General features: G+C 33.9%; 1 protein-coding gene across 1 annotated transcript in view; it reads left to right on the top strand.

Annotated features, from left to right (window-relative positions):
* LOC118748081 (chromatin modification-related protein eaf-1) overlaps nucleotides 1-22,844 on the top strand; it is a gene marked incomplete in the record, with an annotated part of 80,808 nt that overhangs the window by 54,815 nt on the left and 3,149 nt on the right. Inside the window, 1 exon segment of the mRNA XM_036482381.1 lies at nucleotides 20,497-22,774. Coding sequence (XP_036338274.1) covers nucleotides 20,497-22,774 — 2,278 coding nt within the window.

The raw sequence follows: 22,844 nt of genomic DNA, 5'->3' as shown, positions 1-22,844 counted from the left end.
CAATGTATGCTGAGCTCATTTCTTAAATTTTTTGTTATCTGAAGACCAAAGCTAAAAAAGTAATTTCACTTAATAATCCACACACCACACAAGTGATTTCAAACGACATACATAGTTGACAGACACTCAAAATCACGCTTCAAAATAGACATTTGTTTACCGGTTTTTTACAAGTAGCTAACAAATTTAATTAAATCGCTTGAACAATGAGCGCGTGCTAAGTAATTCAGTGCGTAAATAAAAAAATGTACACAAATTTTTTTTTGTTTCAAATAGAAAAGTGTAACTAAATAAAAATGACATCACATCGAATAATTGAACCCGGAAAAACAAGTCATACGCGGGTGTTCAAGAAAATCGTTAAACAAAGGAACTTACTTATATAGATATGTATGTATTAGCCGTTGTATGTAAGTGTTTAATCAGTCCTTCTTATTACATGCTACATCATCGTGGGCTCTTTTATTTTTGCCTTCTTGCGGGGTGCCAAGCCTTTGTGGCTGATACAGTTTTGAAATGCGTACATATGTACAGTATTGGCCAATACAAAAGCACCCCCATTTCAAAGTGATATCGTTTGCCACTCATGTTTATTTATTTATTTTTAAGAATTTTCAATTAAAATACAGTTCATTCTCTCACAAAACTCACATAAACTCAAGCTTAAAACTTTTTAAAATACCGCAAAAAAGTGCAACAAACTTTCCCTTAAATTTCAAACTTTTTTCTCAGAAGCGGTAGAATTTTTTTGAATACACAGTTTTATAGCCCATTCAATTTTAGTCTAATAATGTGCAAGTTTCAAGTGGCTAAAAATTACCGTTGATTTTTTAGAATTTTTTTCGCCGAGGATGTTGCGGGTTTCTGCCATATAAAAATAAATTGTGTTTAGTCGTTATATGGAAGCAAATGAGACAAAAAAAATTCTAAAAAATCAACGGTAATCTGTAGCGACTTGAAACTTGCACATTTTTGCACAAAATTGAATGCGCTATAAAACTGTGTACTCAAAAAAATTCTAGAGGTTCTCAGAAAAAAGTTTGAAATTTAAGGGAAAGTTTGTTGCACTTTTTTGCGGTCTTTTAAAAAGTTTAAAACATTGGTTTATATGGGTTTTGTTGGAGAATGAACTGTATTTTAATTGAAAATTCTTAAAAACAAATAATTAAACATAAGCGGCAAACAATATCGCTTTGAAAGGGGGGTGCTATAGATATGTCCAATACTGTATGTATATATGTAGTACATAGTGCATAGTGTAGTGCATGCACATTATTCATTTATTCCTACATATAAAGCGTGACTAATAGCGATTGCATGACAGCAACACTCACTGCATATTTGTAAATTTCATTTTTTATTGCATTACTTTGTTTATATGCTTTGTAAATGAATTGAGTGGGAGAAGAAAAGCCACAATGCACGGAAAATATGCATTTAATATATATATATATAGGATAATGGCGTTTTTTATAGCGAAAAATGTAGATTTAAGTTTTGGGATATTGTTGATTACTAAGTAAAACGTGAAATACATATATATAGTTAAAAGAACGCTCAAGTTCATATTCGGATTGTTATCGGTAAAATTATTATTTTTTTCGTCATTATTATTTTCGATATCATTACCTTCGATATTATTATCTTTGATGTTATTATCTTCGATGTTATTATCTTCGATATTTTTACCTTCGATTACATTATTATCGATATTATTATCTTCGATATTATTATCTTCGATATTATTATCTTCGATATTATTATTTTCGATGTTATTATCTTCGATTATATTATCTTCGATTACGTTATTATTATCGATATTATTATCGACGTTATTGTTATCGATTCTATTATTACCGATATTATTATAATCTATATATATTATTATAATCGATATTATTATTACCGACATTATTATTATCTATATTATAACTATTTATATTATTGCTATCGATAATAATCTTTAATATCTTTATTATTACCAATATTACCGTTTTTATTTTTATTGAAATCGCTCGTTTTCTTCTTCACATACGCTTTTCAATTCGCAATTTCTCTTGAAAGCTTAGTATTTTTTAATGCTCAGACCAGGGATGCCAACTCATTTTATCTTTCTCCCCATTGGCCACCTCGAAATTCCCCGATTTTTGCTGAAATTCCCCCCACTGGCATGATTCCATTAAAAAAATTAAAATTTTTTAATTCAATTGCTTGAATTTATTTATATACAATATCTAATTATTAAATGTTTCCACAAATGTTTTATAAATTTATATCTTATTGTAAAACATACGCCATATAAGTCACTTTGGGAGAAATTCACAAAAATTCAACAAATTAAAAAAAAAGAATCGTCAAAATTTTCAACTTTTTACTCGTAATTTTTAGAAGCCAATCTAATTTAATTATTATTTAATGTAAGCTAATGAAGATGTAACTGCATATATTATTAAATGAATAAATAATTGCATTATTTCATATGTATATATTAATAAATATAAGTAAAATTAAAGAATCGGTAACCTGGAGCAAATAGTTAATTTAAAATTTCTAGTTCCAGTTCTAGTTCGTGAACATCCCAACTGTATTGACTAAGCGAATTAAATTCGCCTTGTTTGCTGACATCAATGTTTTTATTGTGCTGCTAATGCGCAGTTGGCAGAGTTGCAATTGTGACTAAAAAATAAAATTTTGCAAAAAGTATTCTGCACTCTTGCCAAGTTATTTAATGATTTAAAAAAAAATCGGTGAATTCCCCGCAAGTTGGCATCGCTGGCTCCGACCAGTCCTAAGTTTGATCACATCCAAATGCTACTACTACTATTTCCATTCACACAACTGTATGTTTACTGCACTGGCTTCCGCCGCGTTCTTCTTAACGGTATCGCAATTACATTGTTTTGTTAGCACTTGTTATCGTTTTTATTTGCGGTCATATGTAAATAACGTCCAAGCGCGCAGAAATTTTATACGTTTGGTTTTTAAATGGAAATAAATATTAATTAAATGCTATGAATAAATGAGCACGAATATTACTTGTGTGTGTGTGTGAATGTATGTAAGTCTAAAAATTATTAAAAACTATATGTAACTATTTTCCGCAAGTCGCACGTTTGTGGGTGTGGTTGAGATGGCCAATTACCCAGAAGATAATTTAGGTAGGCCTTCTTAAGTGAAGCAATTCTAAGAGGCCTACCCAAGAAGGGCTGAAAAAATTGCTTCCTTGCATGCCTTTTAGAAGGGCTTATCCATTGACAACTTATGCGAATGCATTACAAATAAATTTCGGTAAACATTTTAAGTTGCAATAACACATATTTGTTCTAAACCTTAGGCAAATATTTCAAAGATGTATGATTTTAATAAATTAAAGAAGCAATTTTAAAAGAACTTCTCCAAAAGGCCTTCTGGAAGACCTTCAATGGGTAGCGAAAGAGGAAGCCCTTCCATTTTGTGCCACTTCATACAAAAAAGGAGAAATAAGGAATGCCTCTTGATTCTCAGGAAGGCCTTTCGGAAGGGCTTTTAACTCCTGAAATTATCTACCGGCTACTGCTTGGAAATAGAAGATCATTTCGAGCATTTAATTGTTTGAAAATACCAAAAGAAATGAGTGTAAACTCTTCATCATTGGCCAATGAATATAACAAAAAGATAATAATAATTGAAGGGTCATTCCATTGAAAAGAGGAAAACGACATAAATCTAAATATGCCCTAATTAATTCTATTTCAGTAGCAACCTCTTTTCAAATGACTACATTTCATTAATCTGTGGGAAAATATTAAAAAAAATCAATAGCAATTGTAATTTTTGCCTATCGAAACTTTTATTTCATTCATAATTACTTTACAGCAGTCACAAGGAGATGTCCCACACATCACAAGTCACAACTTTAAATATTTTTAAATGTTTCTATGAAGATTATATAAACTTCATTTTTATTGAAAACGAAAGCGTAAAAATTAATGGTGATTTTGTTTCTTCCAAAAAATGTTGCCCTTCCCCGGTGCAAAGTGTTTTTTTCGCTAAAATTCATCTTTGAGTGCACAAGGGTAAAATAGAGTTCTTTTCAGTGTCCCACCAGTCACATTCATCATTCAAATGATAGTTACATAAAACTAAGAAATCTTTTGGTATTTTTGTTAAAGCAATTTTATACATTAGATATCGTTCTATGTTAAAAAAATATCTTTCCCTGTTGTATGAGTTAAAATTCACAATTGATCACATTCTGGAGTAGAATGTCCCACTGGTCACAATGGAATGGCCCTGAAGATGATGGGAGGATGTCAATAAAACGATAAGCTGCAAACAAATTAATTTAACTCAGAAAGCAAGAATACCACGACATGAAAAGTTTATATGTGTATATGTATGTATGTATGTGCCTGCCCTGCAGGGAAAGCTACTAGTTGTGAACTAGAATTCTACCGGTTTGCGCTTCAGCCGAACTAGTTCACGTTCTTTCCTTTTTCAATGTTAACGACTGGTATTTTTAACATTGCGATGTCCTACGAGATGTCAATTGTCAGGCTATGCATCAGCATCTACTAGTATAAATACTAGTAGCATCATACCAGTTGATGAGATAGTTTGCCAATTCATCCCCTATGAAAGGCATTAGTATGCCTTTTTGCTCGCGGCGCTCCAGCAGTCATAATGGCCGACAGAGCAAAGCACTCGCGTGGTAAGCCTGAGGTCCCAGGTTCAAATCCTGGCGCAGGAAAAAATTTTTTATTTTATTTTTATTTTTTATAAATCTATTTTTTTGTTTAGGCTGTTTATTGTAATTTTTAAATTTAATAAAAAGAATATTTTTGTTTACTTTCTTTGTTTTTATAGCACAAGCATTTCTTCCTAAATGTTTTTTTGCAATGCAATTAGATTTTCAAATTTGTTGTTTATTTATAAATTGAATAAATTATTTTTACTTACATTTACTTAACTTTAAAAATCTTAACCACCTCCAAGCGGCCCCGAACCTGCGATTTCAGAACCAGAACCAGTAGTCTTCACGTGACGCCACAGTCGACATTTGTAAGAAAAGCAATTAATTGCGTTTTATTTTTGGCTTTGGCAATTCAAAGGCAGATGTCGCTGATCGCCTAAGTTCTTCGAAATTGTCGAACTGGTAGGCACACACTAGTTAATGAACTAGTATTTTTTCTAACGGTGACCATTTGTACCGATTTTGGCGGGAAAGTATCGTTTTTGAGATAATTGTCCCGTTGAATATTTTTTAAAAGTATCTACTTTATCTTTATCAAATTTAATGAATGATATCTCATTTTGAAGGTGGGAAGCTAACGTACATGCGAAAAATAGTAACTTTGTTAAAATTTTTTTATTTATTTAAAAAAATGGGTTTAAAAAGCTGAAAGCATTGTATTTGGTCAATAAAGCGCCATATCTTCCATAATATTACATACATCAAATTGGAAGATTGAAACATTATTTTGAAGCACAGCTTCACCGGTTGAGTTAAAAAATAAAAAAACTTAGTAGGGTTGCCACCCGCTAAAATTTTAGTGACTCAAATATATATCGAGTAAAATATTGCAACGCATCCAGGGAATAAAATTCATTTAAATGCACTCTTAACCAAAAGTAATAATTTTGAAGAGGGTTGCCTACTATTTATAAGTTTAAACCTCTCTATATATATGTATGAATAAAATAAAGATGTTGCGGCACATAGCTCTAGAATGGACTTGTCCTATGTGAGCTCTCTTTTTTGCTGTGTCTGTCTCTGTCCAAGGAAAATTGAAAAATATTTCCGAATCGAAAATTCTGGAAAAATTTACTTCTCATAGATTTTGTGCACGATTTTTGAAATGAAATGAATGAAAGCTAAGAAGTACCGTGAATGTCCAATTACTTTGACATACCACACTATTGAGTATAGCGAAATTCTGTGTGTAAAGATTGGTCCAGCTGGTGTGATTTGCTAATTTACAATGCGTAAAACTTTCATTCGGAGACAAGAGGATTGAATTCTGCAGGCGTTAAATTCAAGTTACCATCATAATCCATGAGTTCATTGCTTTATGCCCACAACTCAATGAGTTAAAGGATTTCATCTTAAATAAGTCTGTGTATAAATACTGGATTTACATATGTGGACCAACGGTACTCACTCATTTTGAACTTACCGCCAACTATGCTATGGAGATTCACCATCGAACCAGATCATTATTCCAGACAGTGAATGAAGAGAAAAATGTTATTCAAATTTATTTCGTTGGCAACTCTGATATCGAAATTTATCAGCGTTGAGCGGTTAAAACTGTGCTATAAAACGCCCAATTTTTGCAAGAACTTCGTCACGGACACAACGCTTTGGTTAGGTTATTTAAAATGACCAATGCAAGATATGCCTTCTGACGACCACAAAACCATAATCAGAGCAGATAAATGTGCCACTGGAAGTCTTTAAGGGAATAGTTGGTGAAAGTGTTGTACCAAAATTTTCCATCAAAAAATTAATTTTGGGCAAGACGAAGTTCGCCGGCTATGCTAGTTTTACACAAATTTAATGGGCTACAAAACTGCATTCTCAAGACAATTCTAGAAAATCTGATTGAAATATTTTAAATTGTGGTGAATATTTATTAACATTCGCGGAATTGTTATAAATGTTCCTCAAATTTTGAAATTTTGGTTTACATGATTTATCTTTATATAGTAAGTTATATTTTCATAAATAAATAATAAAAATTTTTCAATATTTTTTCTCTTTACTTTATTTTAAATAATACTGTATTAAGCCATTTTATTCTAAAAACAAAATTGTATGTTCGGATTCGATGCTTTAGAAATGCTCCGATTTTTGGCCACAGAAATCTGGTCACCGTACACATAGTACATATTTAAATCTATTGCCATAGCGAGAAAATACATAGAAACTAAAGCAGCGAGAACGCAGGCGTTAATTAGCTGTAGCGGACAGGGACAGAGGCCCTAGGTATCGGATATGACTGTGGGGGCTTAAGTGACTCCTGGAACGATCGAATAGGCACTTAAATAATAGCTGCACGAAATTAAAATCACCTGAAAAATGTACGTTCCATGATATGTTTGTATTAAATGAGCCGCTCACTGCACAAATTGATTAACTCCACTTTTTGAAAAATCTTAGATGTAAGTGTTTTTTTTTTTGAAAATGTATGATAAACTGCCGTTTTAAATTGCTCGGAAATTCCACAATTATTCATTTCTGGAATAACTCTTTAAGGAGGGGGAAACATAGTTTGTTGTAGGTAAAGCATTAGGGTTTAATACAAGTATAGGGTGTAGTAATATTAACTTAAAGTCAACATATTTAGTAAGTGTTTTTTTTCGGATTTTTCTCCTGCTCTTTAAATTACATAAAAAGTACAGGTACAGCTTCACGGAAATCGTGATTGATTTTGGTTCGCAAATAAAAATAATTTGATCATAAATATTTCTGGCAACACTACGGACGTTATGCCATTACCGCCCAGCCAGTATAACCTAACATAACCGTCTGTAAAAAAAACACAAACCCCCCGGGTCTCACAAAGCAAATTTAAAATTCCCTGTGCTAGTCTCACGTTATTCAAATTCGGCTAATGAGAAAATTTCAATTCGAATTTTACTTCGACTTTTGTATAAAACTGATTTTTGAAAGAAAATGATGCTGTTTCTTTCTCTATATAAAAGTATATGTATGGACACACATATACATATGTACTCTGAGACGTAGCATATGGCACCTTTAATAGCTGTTTCTATCTTTCTGCTTTTAATTGTTAACCGTTGCACTTATCACCCCCACTCTACACAAATGTTTTCTATTTTTTCTATCTTTGTTACAATTAACACATTCAACTGTACTTGCGTAAATATTTGGCCGACGCACATGCGCTTTTGCATTCTATTTTTGTACGCTGCTATTCAAAATAAACTTGTTTTAGTTTATTTCAGTAAAATTTGTTTGTGAATCGTTTATCGCTTATCGATTAGCAGCGACGTCATGTTTTCTTTTTTCTTTTTTCTTTTTTTGTTATTCAGATTTAACTAATTGAAATTTAATTAACATCTTGGTGGGTGGTGGGGTGGGTGGGTATGGAGGGCCAGGCGGTAGAGGTGCACCGGTTTATCATATGACATGCTAAACTGTTGAAGGGAGTGCAAATTTGCCACTGTTGTTTTGTTTACAATTATGAAGCCATTGTTAAAGTAAACGGTTAGTGAAAAATAAAGCTGTTTCTTTTGGCTGGGGAGCGAGTTTGGTTTAAGTAAATTTAGCACGGGCAATTGGAAAAGAATAGTTTGTAGCCCAAGAATTTATGGTCGCCTGTAATAAAACGATAAAGAAATAAAAAAAATGATAACAAATATTCGCCATGCGTTAATGAACCTGTAAACATATGTACATACACTATAACCTATAAACGTACATACACTGCCGGCAAAAAGTATTGGCACAGCTGCTTTTTTACAATATATGCACCAATTTTATTGTGATATTTTTCCGCCAATTTCCAATTTTTCATAAAAATATGGTTCATTCTACAACAAAAAACAAATTATTAACTTTGTGCAAATATTCAACTTTTTAATCAGATTTTTTAGAATTTTCTGAATATGTATGTCAATTTGATTGTAGTAAAGTAGAAGTTCTAAGTAGCTGCGAATTACCATTGATTTTTGGCAATTTTTTCACGCAGTCTCTTCCATTAGATTTTTTTTTTTCAAAAATACTTTATATGGAAAAAATTCAAAAACCAGTTCAACAAAAAAAATCTCAAAAATCAAAGAGATTTATGACTAACTCCGAACTTGCATATTTTATACTTAATAGAATTTACTGGGCAACAAAACTGCATACTCAAAAAAATTGAAAACTTAGAAAGTTGAAAACTTGCATGAAAATTTGCTGAATTTTCGCGGGTTTTGCACAAAGTTTAGAAATTATATATTAATGTTTTTTATTGTAAAATGACCCATAATTTTATAAAAAATTGGCGGATAATATTACAATAAACATTGTTGCATATATTGTAAAAAAGCAGCTGTGCCAATATTTTTCGCCGGCGGTGTACATATGAGCCGTTTATTTTGAAATTAGCATAAATCGTTTCCACGTGTTTACATGGCAAAACTTTGGCTGATGAGGTTGAACGAATAGCAGACGCAATCAGATACATACAGGTAAATGATCACTGAAGTCAAACAGCATGAAATTGACTTATGCCACTCTCAAAATAAGAGGGCTCATATATCTACATACATAAGTATATGAACATAAGTAGCTACGCTAACACATACAAAAGTTTACAGTACCTTTGAGTTATCGAAAGATAATAATATTGGTGGTACGTACTACTAAATACAAATACAACATCACACACACCCAGCAAAAAACATGATTACCACAGAAATTACATACTTCACTTCATTGACTAACTTCAACTTCGCTGTAAATTAAACAAACTAAAACATGATTTTTATGCGATGGAAATTTCCACCCAAAGTAACGGTAAACAAAGAATTTTTGGGTATTCATACTATTTTTCAGCTGACCACGGTGAAGCATTCTACCTTGCATTACCCGTAATGAATCAAAGCAGCGAAATTAATCAAATATTGTAGAACATTCTGCTATGCATTCCCGGCAATGCCTATAAGAAGCGAAAAAATTAGAAGACATTATAAGTACGGTGACCATCCGTTCTGTTTTTTGCAGGACCGTACTGTTTTTCAAAGGTCGGTCCTGCGTAGTTTTTCAAACCTGAAAAACCTGAAAATGTACTGATTTTTTCCAAGTGTCCTGCATTTGTCCCGCATTTTATTCGTTATTTTAAAATTATCGGACAATGGATGGATTTTTTCAAAAAAGTATTTTTTGGTACTTTTCGTAGCTTTTCTTCAATATCTCATGAAAAAATCTCCAAATTAACGTAAGCGACTTACAGCTCGAAGGGTATTGATGTGCCTCTTACCAAAATATATAACTTGTGGCGACTTCAATGAAAATTATTAGTTCTACAGGCGAAAAAAGTGAGATTTTCAATCAAATACGCAGTTTCATTTGATTATTTTTTTCATTATTTAAAAAATTCGATAAAGAAGATATATCATTACAGTAAACTTTTAGCCAAAGATAATGAAAATCGGATTAGAAATGTAGATGCTATGGAGTGCAATCTGCACAAATTATATATTTTTGTAAAGGGCACTTTGTAACTCGTCGTTTACATCGATTTATGGCGTCGATTTTTGACAAATAACTGCGAAAAGTACCAAAAAAACAAAAAAAAGAAGGGTATTGTTTTCGTTTTGAACTACTCAAAATTTGCCTATAAAATAATCTTTTAAAGATTTCCGCTTTTTGTGCAAGCTATTATAATTATAATATGTGTTACTATACTTTTATAAATATTCATGTAAAAAAAGATTAATATCAATGAAGAAAACGTGATTCATTTTTAAAGTTTAAAATGTATTAAGAATTTAGAATCATAAATACTCTTTTGATATTTTTATACTACGTAAATATATGTATGTAGGCATATTTTTGAAAAATTGTCCTTCATTTTTAATCCATATTTATGGTCACCGTAATTATAAGGCAATCCGTTCAAGAAGACGTTACCACTAAAAGCGATTACCGATTTTTTGCTGGGCAGCTATGAATGTGTGTGGATGTATACACATATACATATTAACATTTAATATAGCAATCGGCATGTGATACTTGAAAGCGTAAAGCACTCCAAACGGCGGTAGAGAGGTTCTTGTGATTTCCCTTCCAGCCAGCCAAGCCAAGTCGAGTGGTAGCGGCAAGTAAATCCAAGGCTGGTTGGCTGGCAGCCAGCCTGTACACAAAAAGCAAAACTCCGTCGCCGTCAACATTTTTAAACGCCTAGCGACTAAAATCTCTCATAATGACCGACAATTGACTGTACCGCGAAATGAAGCGTATCAAATTCACAATTTTATTTAGAGCAATAACAAGCGATTGCGTAAGACTTTGTACTGGCTATTGTTGCTTTTGTTTTAGATTATACCAACGCGTGCTAAAAGGAAAATAACAATAAACGATGGCGATGAGTACGTATACGTATAAGCAAATAAAGCAAAAATTGAATTAAATAATAATAAAATTATATGGGCGATGAAGGCAAAGTCTGTCCCAAGCGTTTAAGTGATAATAAAGGGGTAAGCAGCTGAGATGTTGTTGCTAAAAAGTCAGGCGGGCGGCGGATATGTATGCGGTAGAATTAAAGATAATATAAATACTTAAAAATAAATAATTAACCCTGTCTACAACAGATATGGCAAGAAAAATATTTTACTAAAAACAGATATCAACAAGTTCTGCATAAATCATAAATTTAATATGCAACTGAGGCCATGTCGGTAGCAAATTTGAGTCCATGAGCAAAACTTAAATATCTTTATATGCTATATGACCCTAGACGCACGTTGTTGGATGAATTGGATATTCGGGGTTACTTACATACATACATGCACATATGTATGTGTATGCATCGATGCCTGAATTTGATACTCCCACAAAACCAATAAGGCGGTGTAGAATTACAAGCTGTCGTTATTGCCGATACCAACAACGGCGTCATCGTAAAAGCGAAAAGAATAGGTTTGGAGATGAGCTAAGACAAGATGAAGTACATATCTTCTGCCATCAAACAAACAGTGCACGCACACTCGTTACTTGGCAACCACGTTGTTGTTGTTTTATCAGCTTAAAAATTTTCCGAAATATGCTTCCAAAGTGGCAGTCATTGGCCATTTATAAATCTGGGTCGTTCCTTTTGCGTAGACCCAACTGTCATGGCACCTATGTTACTATTGATAGTTATAATTTAGAAAAAATATAGGACTTAAGAATTAACATTGTAAATAATAAAATCAAAGACAAAATCTCTTCCAGCGACATTGCTATTTTGGTTTGAACAGGCCCGAGAATGTTCGAGGAAAAGATGCACGTGATTATCTCAGTTTATGGAACGAGGAAATGGTCCAACTTTATGGCGACATTGACATTGATTTTAGTGAATTAAAATACAGCGGAATCACTGGAAGTAATCCTTTTTTTGCCTCGAAAATTTAAGAATTTAAAAAAGTTCTATAAATATTTTGAAACATTAATAGAATTTTTACCAACTACTTTTTAGCACTCCGCCCGCCCAACATCTAAATAAGAAAATTTTTTTCAGACAGCGGTTGCCCCTCGGCATACAAAGACAAACCTCCGAGTGTGAAAATACAATTGCCTTTCGGAGTCGGCGTAAAACAGTAGGCCCCTCCTTTTGAAGCTAGGCCAAACACTTACCAAACGTGAAAGCGCCAAAATATTATTATTAGAATCGTTAAAAAACCGATTCGCTAATTAACCAAAGCTAAAACTGGGCGAAGACTTGAGCCTTGTTTTGCCTAGGATGCACTTACATATATGTATTTTTTTCATTTAATTGGTATCCCAACCGAGTCTTCCCTCTGCCAGAGCTGGTCTTTCTGACCAAAATATGTTTTCAGATACATAAATATGTAGAATCTTACATTCTTAGTGACATTTTTAACATTCTGAATGGTTAGGAGAAAGAGAATTGAATAATTCCTTGGCTGATTGTAAGATGTTTGCTCTTTTGCAGGGACCGTAACGGTTATGGTTAGTGTTGGGCAGTATCGATACTAAAAGTACTGAGAACTCGATTGTTATTTTATTTAACAAAGTTCTACCAGCTTGTGGGTGGGATTTCCAGATTTAAATAAAGTACTCAGTACTCGCAAAAGTAGCCGATGCTTAAAAGTATTGATACCGAAGAAATCGATCCTCAAAAGTACTCTATCCTTCCCAACATTAGTCATGATCTTTATCTATTTTTCTCATCAAATTTAACCGTTATTTAATAATTTTTATTTTTCGATCAAAAATAAGTTATTTTTGAATTGTTATTTTTTTGATAGATGCATTTTTGCTCGCTATTTTTTAATTTAAATTTTTTTCGAACATATAACCGTTATTTTCAGATATAATTTTTTAAGTCATACAAAGTTTTATTTGAATGCAAGAAGCAAGAACAAATAAAAATGCATCGGGTTCTAAAAGATCCAACTACCTATTTTATTAACCGACTTCCAAAAAAGGAGGAGGTTCGTCGGAACATTTTTTTTTTATGTATGTTACCGCATAACTTTGGACCACGTCAACTGATTTCGATAATTCTTTTTTCATCGGAAAGGTTGTGTCTCAGAGGTGGTCCCATACTAATCTCAAGGATCATGAGATATATATATATATATATATACATATATATTTTTTATGAGAATTGAAGTCGGTTTTTTTTGCTAAAAATTACTTGTTAAATTCTCTAGCACCGAACCAGTTCGTCACTAGTGCCTTTTCCCACAGAATATGTATGTATGTATGTACAATGAATATTAGATATGTGTTTTCGTAGGTATTTTAAGTATTTCTATACATACATACATACATACATATCTGTGTATTTTCTTTTGGATTAACGAGTTTCGTATGCCTAGCTATGTGTAACTAAATCAAGCTGAACAGCTTATATTAGTATATTTGTACATACATATGTATGTATGTATGTACATATGTTTGCTTATAGTTATTTACTTACATATGTGATAACAATGTCAACAACAATTCAAATGATATGACATCCAACGGCATAGAAACGACTCCCATTTCTATTTCCGAGCCCGTTGACGTTACTTACAAATATATATATATATAGCTGCTACTTTAACGCAAATGCTGTGCTTTTTTATTGTTTTGTTTATTTGACAAGGCAAATTATTGTTGAATCAATTAAACATATTGCTTGACTGGCGACTTGACAAACAGTCAATATTAGCTGCGGATACTCGTTTCGCAATTACGGACTGCTCGATGATGAGATCGCAATTGGAACTACTTAAATATGTAGTATGTACATACATAAGGGTGGTTCAAAAAAAAAAAATTAATGTCGGAATTTTAATGCTCTCAAACCCTAGAATTGTTCCATACAGAAAAAAATATACCCGTGTGTTTTTTTTTTTAAATCAATAAATAGTATTTAGAGGTTGCTCAAAGTTTTCCATATATTTTATATGGGGAAAAACAATTTTTCGTAGAAATGGTATAGAATTCTTAAAAATAAAAATGATTCGATCAGAAAAGTCTGTTTCTCTTCAATAATAAAAAGTCTGTTTCTCTTCAATAATAATACACAATTTTTTATTTAAGCCAAGGCATATTGAACAGATAGTATCAGTAGAGCAGCTGATTTGATTTTTTTTCAAATTATTTGGTCTCGAAAATGTCAAATATTTTTAATCTATTCTCACAAAAACTCATAATTGTTAAAATCTATTTGCATTTGAAACCTTTTTCCACACAAAACAAGCGATTGAATAGCACGTTCGCCCAACTCAGCAGCACAACCGCTGATTACTAGGCCTTGCAAAGGATGGATCAATGCTTCAAGAAGCAAAAAAAAATTACTAAGAAAGAAAGTTGCAAAATTTTTTATATTTTTTAACCGACTTCCAAAAAAAGAGGAGGTTATCAGTTCCTTGGAATATTTTTTTTGTTTTTTTATTTTTTATTTATGTTACCACATAATTTGGACCACGTCAAACGTCAATATATATATTTATATGAGAATTGAAGTCGGTTTTGTTTTTTGACACTTTCGATACCATAAGCAACAGCAAAATGCACGCAAATGTTGTTTATGCTTTAGTGCTTTAAACCTGTTTGATTGATATGCCTTGATTTAAGCATTTTTTAGTAATAACTATTTTTTATAGGACCACCAAAACCCATATTTTTTCGATATAGAGCAATTCTAGGGTGTGGGAGTATTAAAACTCAGACATTACATTCCCCCCATGTATTTTGGAACCACCCTAATGTAAATATATATACATATGTACATACATACATACGTTTAGTATAAGTTTGATTGGTTATTTGTGCACGTAATACATCTGCTTACTTACTTACTTATGCATGTGTGTCAATAAATAGGATAAGCGATTATCAGAAACAATTCATGTTTATATTGTTCACTTGTATCTTGATTGTGATACCCTTCGAAAAAATCAATTGATATTTGTGTATGTAAATATGTATGTATTTAGTACATATCGCCACCTAGTAAGGGCGAAAAGGTGCCAAGTCCATTTTTTGAAATGGTTCAGGAAAGCAGAAAAATCAACGTAGTTTCATCTTACCTGCCATTTGCATCAAAAACTAAATTTTGAAAAAAAATGGACTTGCCACCTTTTCACCTTTATAGGTAGCGATATGTCTGTTTTTATGTGGGTTCATTGGATGCCTGTTTCCTTCGAATGTGCCATGCATGTACAAACATATGCTTTCATGTGATATCCCACTGCTCTCGGATTGTCTTTCTCATTGGCCTTGTAGCTTATCTTAATTCGTACAAAGTAGCGAGTGCGAATAAGCATATCAAGCCCTAACCGCCAAAATGACCTAAGCGAAATTTTTTTAAATTTACTTTTTGGTGCAGAAATGCATTTAGATACTCAAGGAATATTTCCGCACCGAAAATAAAATTTTGAAAAAATGTCACTTATGTTATTTTGGCGGTTAGGGTGTGGTTTTATTTGTCTTAAGATCTAAACACAAATGGCATGGCACTGTCACTAAGTGGTAGATGTAGGATTCATAAATTTCGCTTAAACTTAGTCGTTTTTACTATTTGTTAGTATTGATAATAGCTAATCTAAGGATCTGCAAAGTATATATGTATGTACATACTTGTTTTTAGGTGAGTGTCTCCCCTGTTTCTGGTGATTGGCAAGTGTTTATTTTTTGCTATCTCTAACATTTAAATAAAAGTACTTCTGATAAGCAAAGTTAGGTATCATTTTATTTGAAAAACAATTTTTGAATAATTGTTTCTTAACTAAATTAGGGTTGTCTTGTTTTTATTTTTTAATATATGTACATATTGGCAATCCAGTTGACTTTTAGCTAACAATCGTAAATTCTTTTAAATGCATATTAAATAAATAAATTTGATACTTATGGTCAACTAAAAAAAAAAAAAATATATATGTACATTAAATTTTTGGGACTGCGCTGGCGCTGCACATTGTGTGTACTGAATTTTAAATGATACTGTACATACATATGTACATACGTATATGATTGCCCAAGATGTAAGTATGTAGACAGATTTTGGTTAAATCTCTTAAATTTTTTTTGTATGTATCGAATGTGTCAATAAAAACATTCCGTGAATAGGCGAATTCAACTGGATAGCAATTTAAAATAATGAAGTCAGAAATATTAAAGTAAAAAAAAATACATGTGGACAAACACAAATACTTACATATTTAGTTCATGGCTTGTGATTTGAAATATAGAAATTGTAATATTTTTAACAATGAATTAAATGTAAAATGAATTACCGTTATTTGGCGTTCAATTACGTTTAATATCTGTGAATGAAAGAGAATTTACCTTTTCTAAATAACGTAGTGCAAAACTTAAAAAGTTCACGCTTTTTTTGGTTTTTTAGACATGTAATTATTTAAGGTTTTCAGGCTCTAATGTATATTTATTTTTTTTAATTGATTAAATGAATAATGAAAATTTACTGACGAGCAAAAAAATATTTACATATGTATTTGTAAATACATAAATAAAAGCTTTAATAATAAAGAAATAATAAAAATAGGGACTTACAAAAAACTAAAAAATTATGAGAAATAATAGATAAAAATAATAAAAATACAAAAAGTTGAAAATAATAAAAGATAAAAAATAATAAAAGACAAAAAATAATAAAAGACAAAAATAGTGAAAGATAAAAACTAATAAAAGATAACAAAATAATAAAAGATAAAAAAATGAAAGATAATACCTAATAAAAGATAACAAAATAATAAAAGTTGAGAAAAAACTAAAATATAAAAGATAAAAAATAATAAAAGAGAAAAGTTAAAAAAAATAAAGATTAAAAATAATAAATCAGTAGTCCATTCCCCAATCCCTACCAAACTTGGTATGAGCTTGGCATAGGGTCTAGCCATGGGCGTAGCCAGGTAGGGGCAGGGGGGTACTCGAGCCTCCTCCCCTAACTTTCAAATTTTCCTTATATATAAATAAAATAGTACCCTGAAATGCCAGCTTACTAGGGTCGACCAAGTGAATACTTACAACAATCTCTTAATAAATAAGACTGCTATAGACTTTTAGGAATTGGGCATGGCACCGCCCACTTTATGACTACAAAGGTGTATCTCGGTAATCACTTTATCGATTTCTATCAAACTTGGTTCAATTATATGATTGAGCCTAACTCAGCATATTATCGAAAACGTTTGAAATCGGGGAAAAACACCCCTGCTTATCATGCAAAGGTACTTTAGAGAAAGTTGAAACGACAATATTTGATACCTGCACCGGTTTCGCCTAAATGTATACTTCTTTACTTGTTTTTAATTATTTTCCTTTATAAATGGTACAAAAATTTACGACTTAAAATAGTTATTTTTGTTAACAGCAATGAAATAAGACTATATTAGGTTGTTATTCGTTTTAAAACAATAAAATATATATTAAAATAAATAACTAAATTTTTTAACAATAAAAAAATAATGAAAAACAAATTGATAGAAAATGTGCTAAGTTCACATTAAAAGAATAAAATCATAAAGAGAAAATGTGGTAAGTCTCAAAAGAGCCTATAACAGCTTTATTTTGAAATTGGCCGATTATTAGTACTGCAACAAGACAAACTCGTAGAGAGTATTGGAAAAATGGAATTTTTGGAGGTATTCTTGTAGATTTACTTATGTTAGTAGCCGTCATCGATTCGCCAACAGTAAGCGAGTGGCGAAACGAACGAACTTAATGAGGTACAACCAAACTCGCTATCGTCCATCCTTGCTAGCTAACTTTGTTGTTGCTTTCACATGCTTTCACACAAATCGATGACGGCTAGTATTGCCGGTATTGCTGGTATCTCCCGTATAAACTAAAATTCTCATGAGGAATATCTCTGGAAGCATAATTAATTAAAAAATAAATGGTTAAAACTTGTAAATAATTAGTTTTCCCTAATTATGTGTGGCCAAAACTGTGTGTAGAAATATAGGCATCAAGTTCGTTTCGTCTTGCTTTAAACTTATTGGGATTTCGTTTTTACCAAAAAATTTCGCATTTTGATTATCTCTTTCTCTTTTCGTGATCGATTCTAAAATAAGGGCAAACGGTGGGAAAATTTGTGTTCGTATCTTAAAATGTCATACTCTTGTAAGGAAAAAAGCCACATTTTCTGCCCTTTGAAGCTTCGTCAGAGGAGATGGTTGCCCTGAAAATTAGATGGTTGCTTCAAACGATATTGTTATGAAATGCGTGAGCTGACCCTTTTAAAGGGTTGAGTGTATTATCAAACATTTTTTGCTAGAAACGAAATCACCATTAAATGACAGAAATTATTTGTCAATTAAATGCCTAGTGGAAATTTAGCAATATTCGGGAACATACGTAAATACATATTTGTATGAGTCGAGTTAGATAGTGTCTACAAAGTAAAAGGGGTTTCTTAGAGGCTGGGTTCAATGTGTTTACCAATTTGCATTGATCTAAGACGGAAATAAACTACAGGAATCCACAAAACACCAAATTCTGTTCAGTAATTTCTGTTAGGGAAGTGAACTGACAGTCACAACTTCTATGTTCTATCCCGACTATGTCTAAGATTTTAGCACGGAATTTGTCCGTCAGTCGCAGCCCATTAAACGCACTTCTCACCTTCTTTTTATCAAATCACTTTATTTGTATATACAGTTTAGCCGAATTTGGAATAAACCAGCGATTTTGAGGTATCATATGTTCATATGTGTATTTGAACATTTAGTGCTAATTGACTGTTTGACTGTTTTCAATATCAATTTATCCAGTGCAAGTTCTCGATTATAACTATTGTACAATAGCATTTTTTAACACTTCAGTTCGCAAACGGAGTGTAACATTATAATAAAAAGTGATAGGTACATATTTTCCATAAACACAATTGAGTCTTATTGACACTTTGTGGCACACGCGTTTTAACTGATACAAAGGGAAAGTATTAGGGATGTGCGATTAATCAATTAATCGAACGAGCTGATTAATCAAAAGCCGATTAATTAATTAACCAAAAAATCATTATTTTTGATTAATCAAAATGATTAATTTTCCGATTAATTACATATTGATTAATCAGAATCTAATTAATTTGATTGATCAACAAACTGATTAATCATAACCTGATTAATATGTACATATTAACATGGTATGTACTACACTACTACAAGTACGTACTTGTTTGGAATTTTATTTTTAATAATACAAATTTTTTTATCAATAAGAAAAAATATTGAATGTACATACAAACATACATATACAAAATTTCATTTGGTTTGAAAGCAAACTCGAAAAAATGAACAAAGTTATTCATATTTCAAATAATTATATTTTTTTTTTGAGTAAACAGTAATTACTCAGGATCTGATCAATCAAATTATTTGATTAATCAGGATTATGATTAATTAAAGAATTGGTTAACCGATTAATCTCACATCCCTAGAAAATATAGTAGATACACAGTTCCGCAACAAATCTTTATGGCGTCGTATGACCCAAAGCCTGAAATCAAAGTTGCACGAGTTTGCAAATATGCCACCTTGCGTTGTTTACATACATATATACATATGTACATATGTACGCCCCATTCTTGCGTCCTCACATTCCATTCCGCTTCCATCGCTTCTCGTTGCGATCGACTTGCTAAACAATAATAATCGCGCCATATGTAGCTGCATATTTCATTGATTTGTGGCGCTGAAAATTTTCACGCTGCTAGAATTGCCGTACAGATGCTAAAACCGCGATCACTTAACACTTTTAACTACCCATTTCCAACACAACATCAATTGAGTTTCATTGCTATCGATCGCGCTGAACGTTTGCATTGCAAATCGACGGTTACTTTGGCAAAACATCGTATCTCAGAAAGCACTAATACTTCGTATCTCGTAAAATTAATTCAAAATAGGCCTTTAACTGAAAAGTACTTAATTTCTAATATCCAGTAAAAAAAGTTATTAAAAAATGATTTTCCGTTATTGATAGAGCGTTTTTTTTTTTTAGAGAGTGTGGTTTCAGACTGTTTTGAGATACGAGGTTTTGCCAAAGTACCGTCGAAATGTGGGAGTCGAGGAGGGAGGGGCACAAATGCCATCGTTTAGGACAAAATAGACTTTCTAATGGAGATAGTGGAATTCGAGGTCACTATTAATGCGCATGGGAAAGGAAATATTATTTACACATAGAAACAGCGATGTGTTGGAAACTGTGTCACGCAACACTTCCGCCACCAGCTTTGTAGTGAGGATACAAGCAAACTCATACTTAAATTTATTTTGTACTTACTTTATTATATTTCTCTTTTGTTTATTTTCTTTCAGAGGGCGAACATGTTATCATTGACAATAGCTGCATTGATGAAGTTTCCGACTTGCATGCGATGGGCTCTGAGACCAGCTTGAATGAGATCCACTCACACCACTGCACGGAAAACATTGCACAAGACTACCAGCTGCCACAGCAACAGCTACAATTATTGCAGCCGATTTTGCAGCAACCTCAACAGGAGCATCACCAACAGCCACCGCATCACCAAGAAACTCAGCAAGTTCCCATACAAATTCACCAACAGAATGTTGTTGATGTCTGTGTGGGCGTTGTTACCAATGAAGTATACAACAACAATAACCAATTATTGATGACCGATGTAAATGAGTTGAACGAAAACGTGCCAAATGAAGAGCCGACCGAAGTACCTGTGGCGGCTGTGGCCCCATCACAAGCTCCTGCCGCTGTAGACGCTCCAGTACCGATACCGGTACCGGTACCGGTACCACAGCATCAGCAACCGCCACCGCCACCAACAGTGGCCGCCGTAGTTACTGCACAGCAGTCGACATCAATCACGCCAGTGGCAAGTGCTGCTACAGCTACCAATGTATCGACGCAACAGCAACAAATTCAGACCTCGCCTCCTTTGCAGAAATATCACCAACAGCAGCAGCAGCAGCAACAACAACAACAGCCACCACCACAGCAGCAGCAGCAGCAGCATTCAAAGCATCAGCAGCAAACGTACAATCGTTACGATCAGCAGCAACAGCAACAGCAGCAGCAGCAACAACAGCAACAACAGCAACAGCAACAACCGCACCATAATCAACAATATCACCACCAACAAAATCATCATTATCAATATGAGCAGCGCAGACCACAACAGAATTACAATAGTAATCAGTCGCGCCGTAAATACGATTATAACAATCCATCGTATGCTGCTAATAATAACAACAATAACAATAATGATTCTGCCATCCAAACTACAAAGACAATGTCATGGACAAATTCGAGCAAAAAGTCAACGGCTTCGGTCGCGGTTACCGCCACACCGAGTAACAACAATAACAACGCCCAAAATAGAACGTACAGTCATTCGACGAAGACGTACACGAATCATCAACATCACTACCAGCAACAGTCGCACTACCATCAGCAGCAGCAGCAGCAGCACCAACAACAACAGCACGGTGGCCACTACAATCAAGGGCCGCAGATGCGCAACTATAGCGGCATGAAAATGCCTTCATCGCCAGTGGGCAGTGGTGCGCCACCACAGTTTGGCAACAATGTGAGTGGGGGTGAGCGTCGGAATAGCCAGGCAGAGCAGCCAAAATACGCGAACTCTAACAATGGTTCATACAACAACTACAATCAATATTCCAATAATAATAGCAACAACTCTTCGGGAAGCAGCATTAATTTAAATAGCGCAACGGCAGCTACTTCCACTGCTAGCACCACCGCGGCGCCGCAACACTTCTCGCAACAGCAGCAGCAATACTCACAAGGAGGCTCGCAGCAGCACCAACACCACAACCAGCAGCAACAACCTGCACAGCCGCCACAACAACAAGCGCTGGTAATTGATAGCAAGCAATATCCCGGCTTTACGAGCAGCAAGAAAGCCGCCGCCGCCGCCGCCGCCGCTGCGGCTGCTGCAGCAGCAACGGCTTCCTCCTCTGTCGCGCCCATCATGAATTTGGCGCCACCAATCCCTACGAATACCAACGCCTCCACATCTAGCACCCAATCGTGGGCCAGCTTATTCAGCGACACCAATACATCGGCCACATCGTCCGCAAGCGCCAGTGGTGCCCAGTCCAGCAGCAACAGCAGCAATACGAACGCCAGCAACCAGAGTAGCAACTCTGCACCTGCGCTGCCACCACCATTTTCATCCAAGAAGCCGGTTGCCAAAGTAGCGCCGTATGAGTGCGTTGTGCCTGCGCCGATCAATCCTACCCCGCCGGTGGTGCTGCCGGGTGCCATGTCCTACTCGGCTGCCTCTGCTCAGGGCATATCACCTCAGCAGCCGGCAGCAGCTAAAGCGGCCGCAAAGGCAGAACCGCTCACACCCATAGCCCGTGCCAATTTGGATGAATATACACTGAAGTTTGCGGATTTCCTGACCAAGACCAAAACCGACTTGTCCACAGTGAGCTTGCGTCCACGTGGGCTCACCAATCCCTCCAACTACTGCTACATCAACTCCATTTTGCAAGCGTTGCTAGGCTGTGCGCCATTCTACAACCTGATGCGCTCCATACCAAAGCAGGCAGCAGCGCTTTCCGAAGTGCGCACCCCCACAGTGAACGCGCTGTAAGTGGCGTGCCCTTATTTTCTTAGAATCTCGTCTGTTGAATTATTAATATACATGTACATATGTACA

The sequence above is a fragment of the Rhagoletis pomonella genome, unplaced genomic scaffold (assembly GCF_013731165.1).
Source record: "Rhagoletis pomonella isolate Grant_MI unplaced genomic scaffold, Rhpom_1.0 Rhpom_scaffold_00012, whole genome shotgun sequence".
In the NCBI taxonomy this organism is placed as follows: Eukaryota; Metazoa; Arthropoda; class Insecta; order Diptera; family Tephritidae; genus Rhagoletis; species Rhagoletis pomonella.
This window is presented reverse-complemented; position numbering and strand designations above follow the sequence as displayed.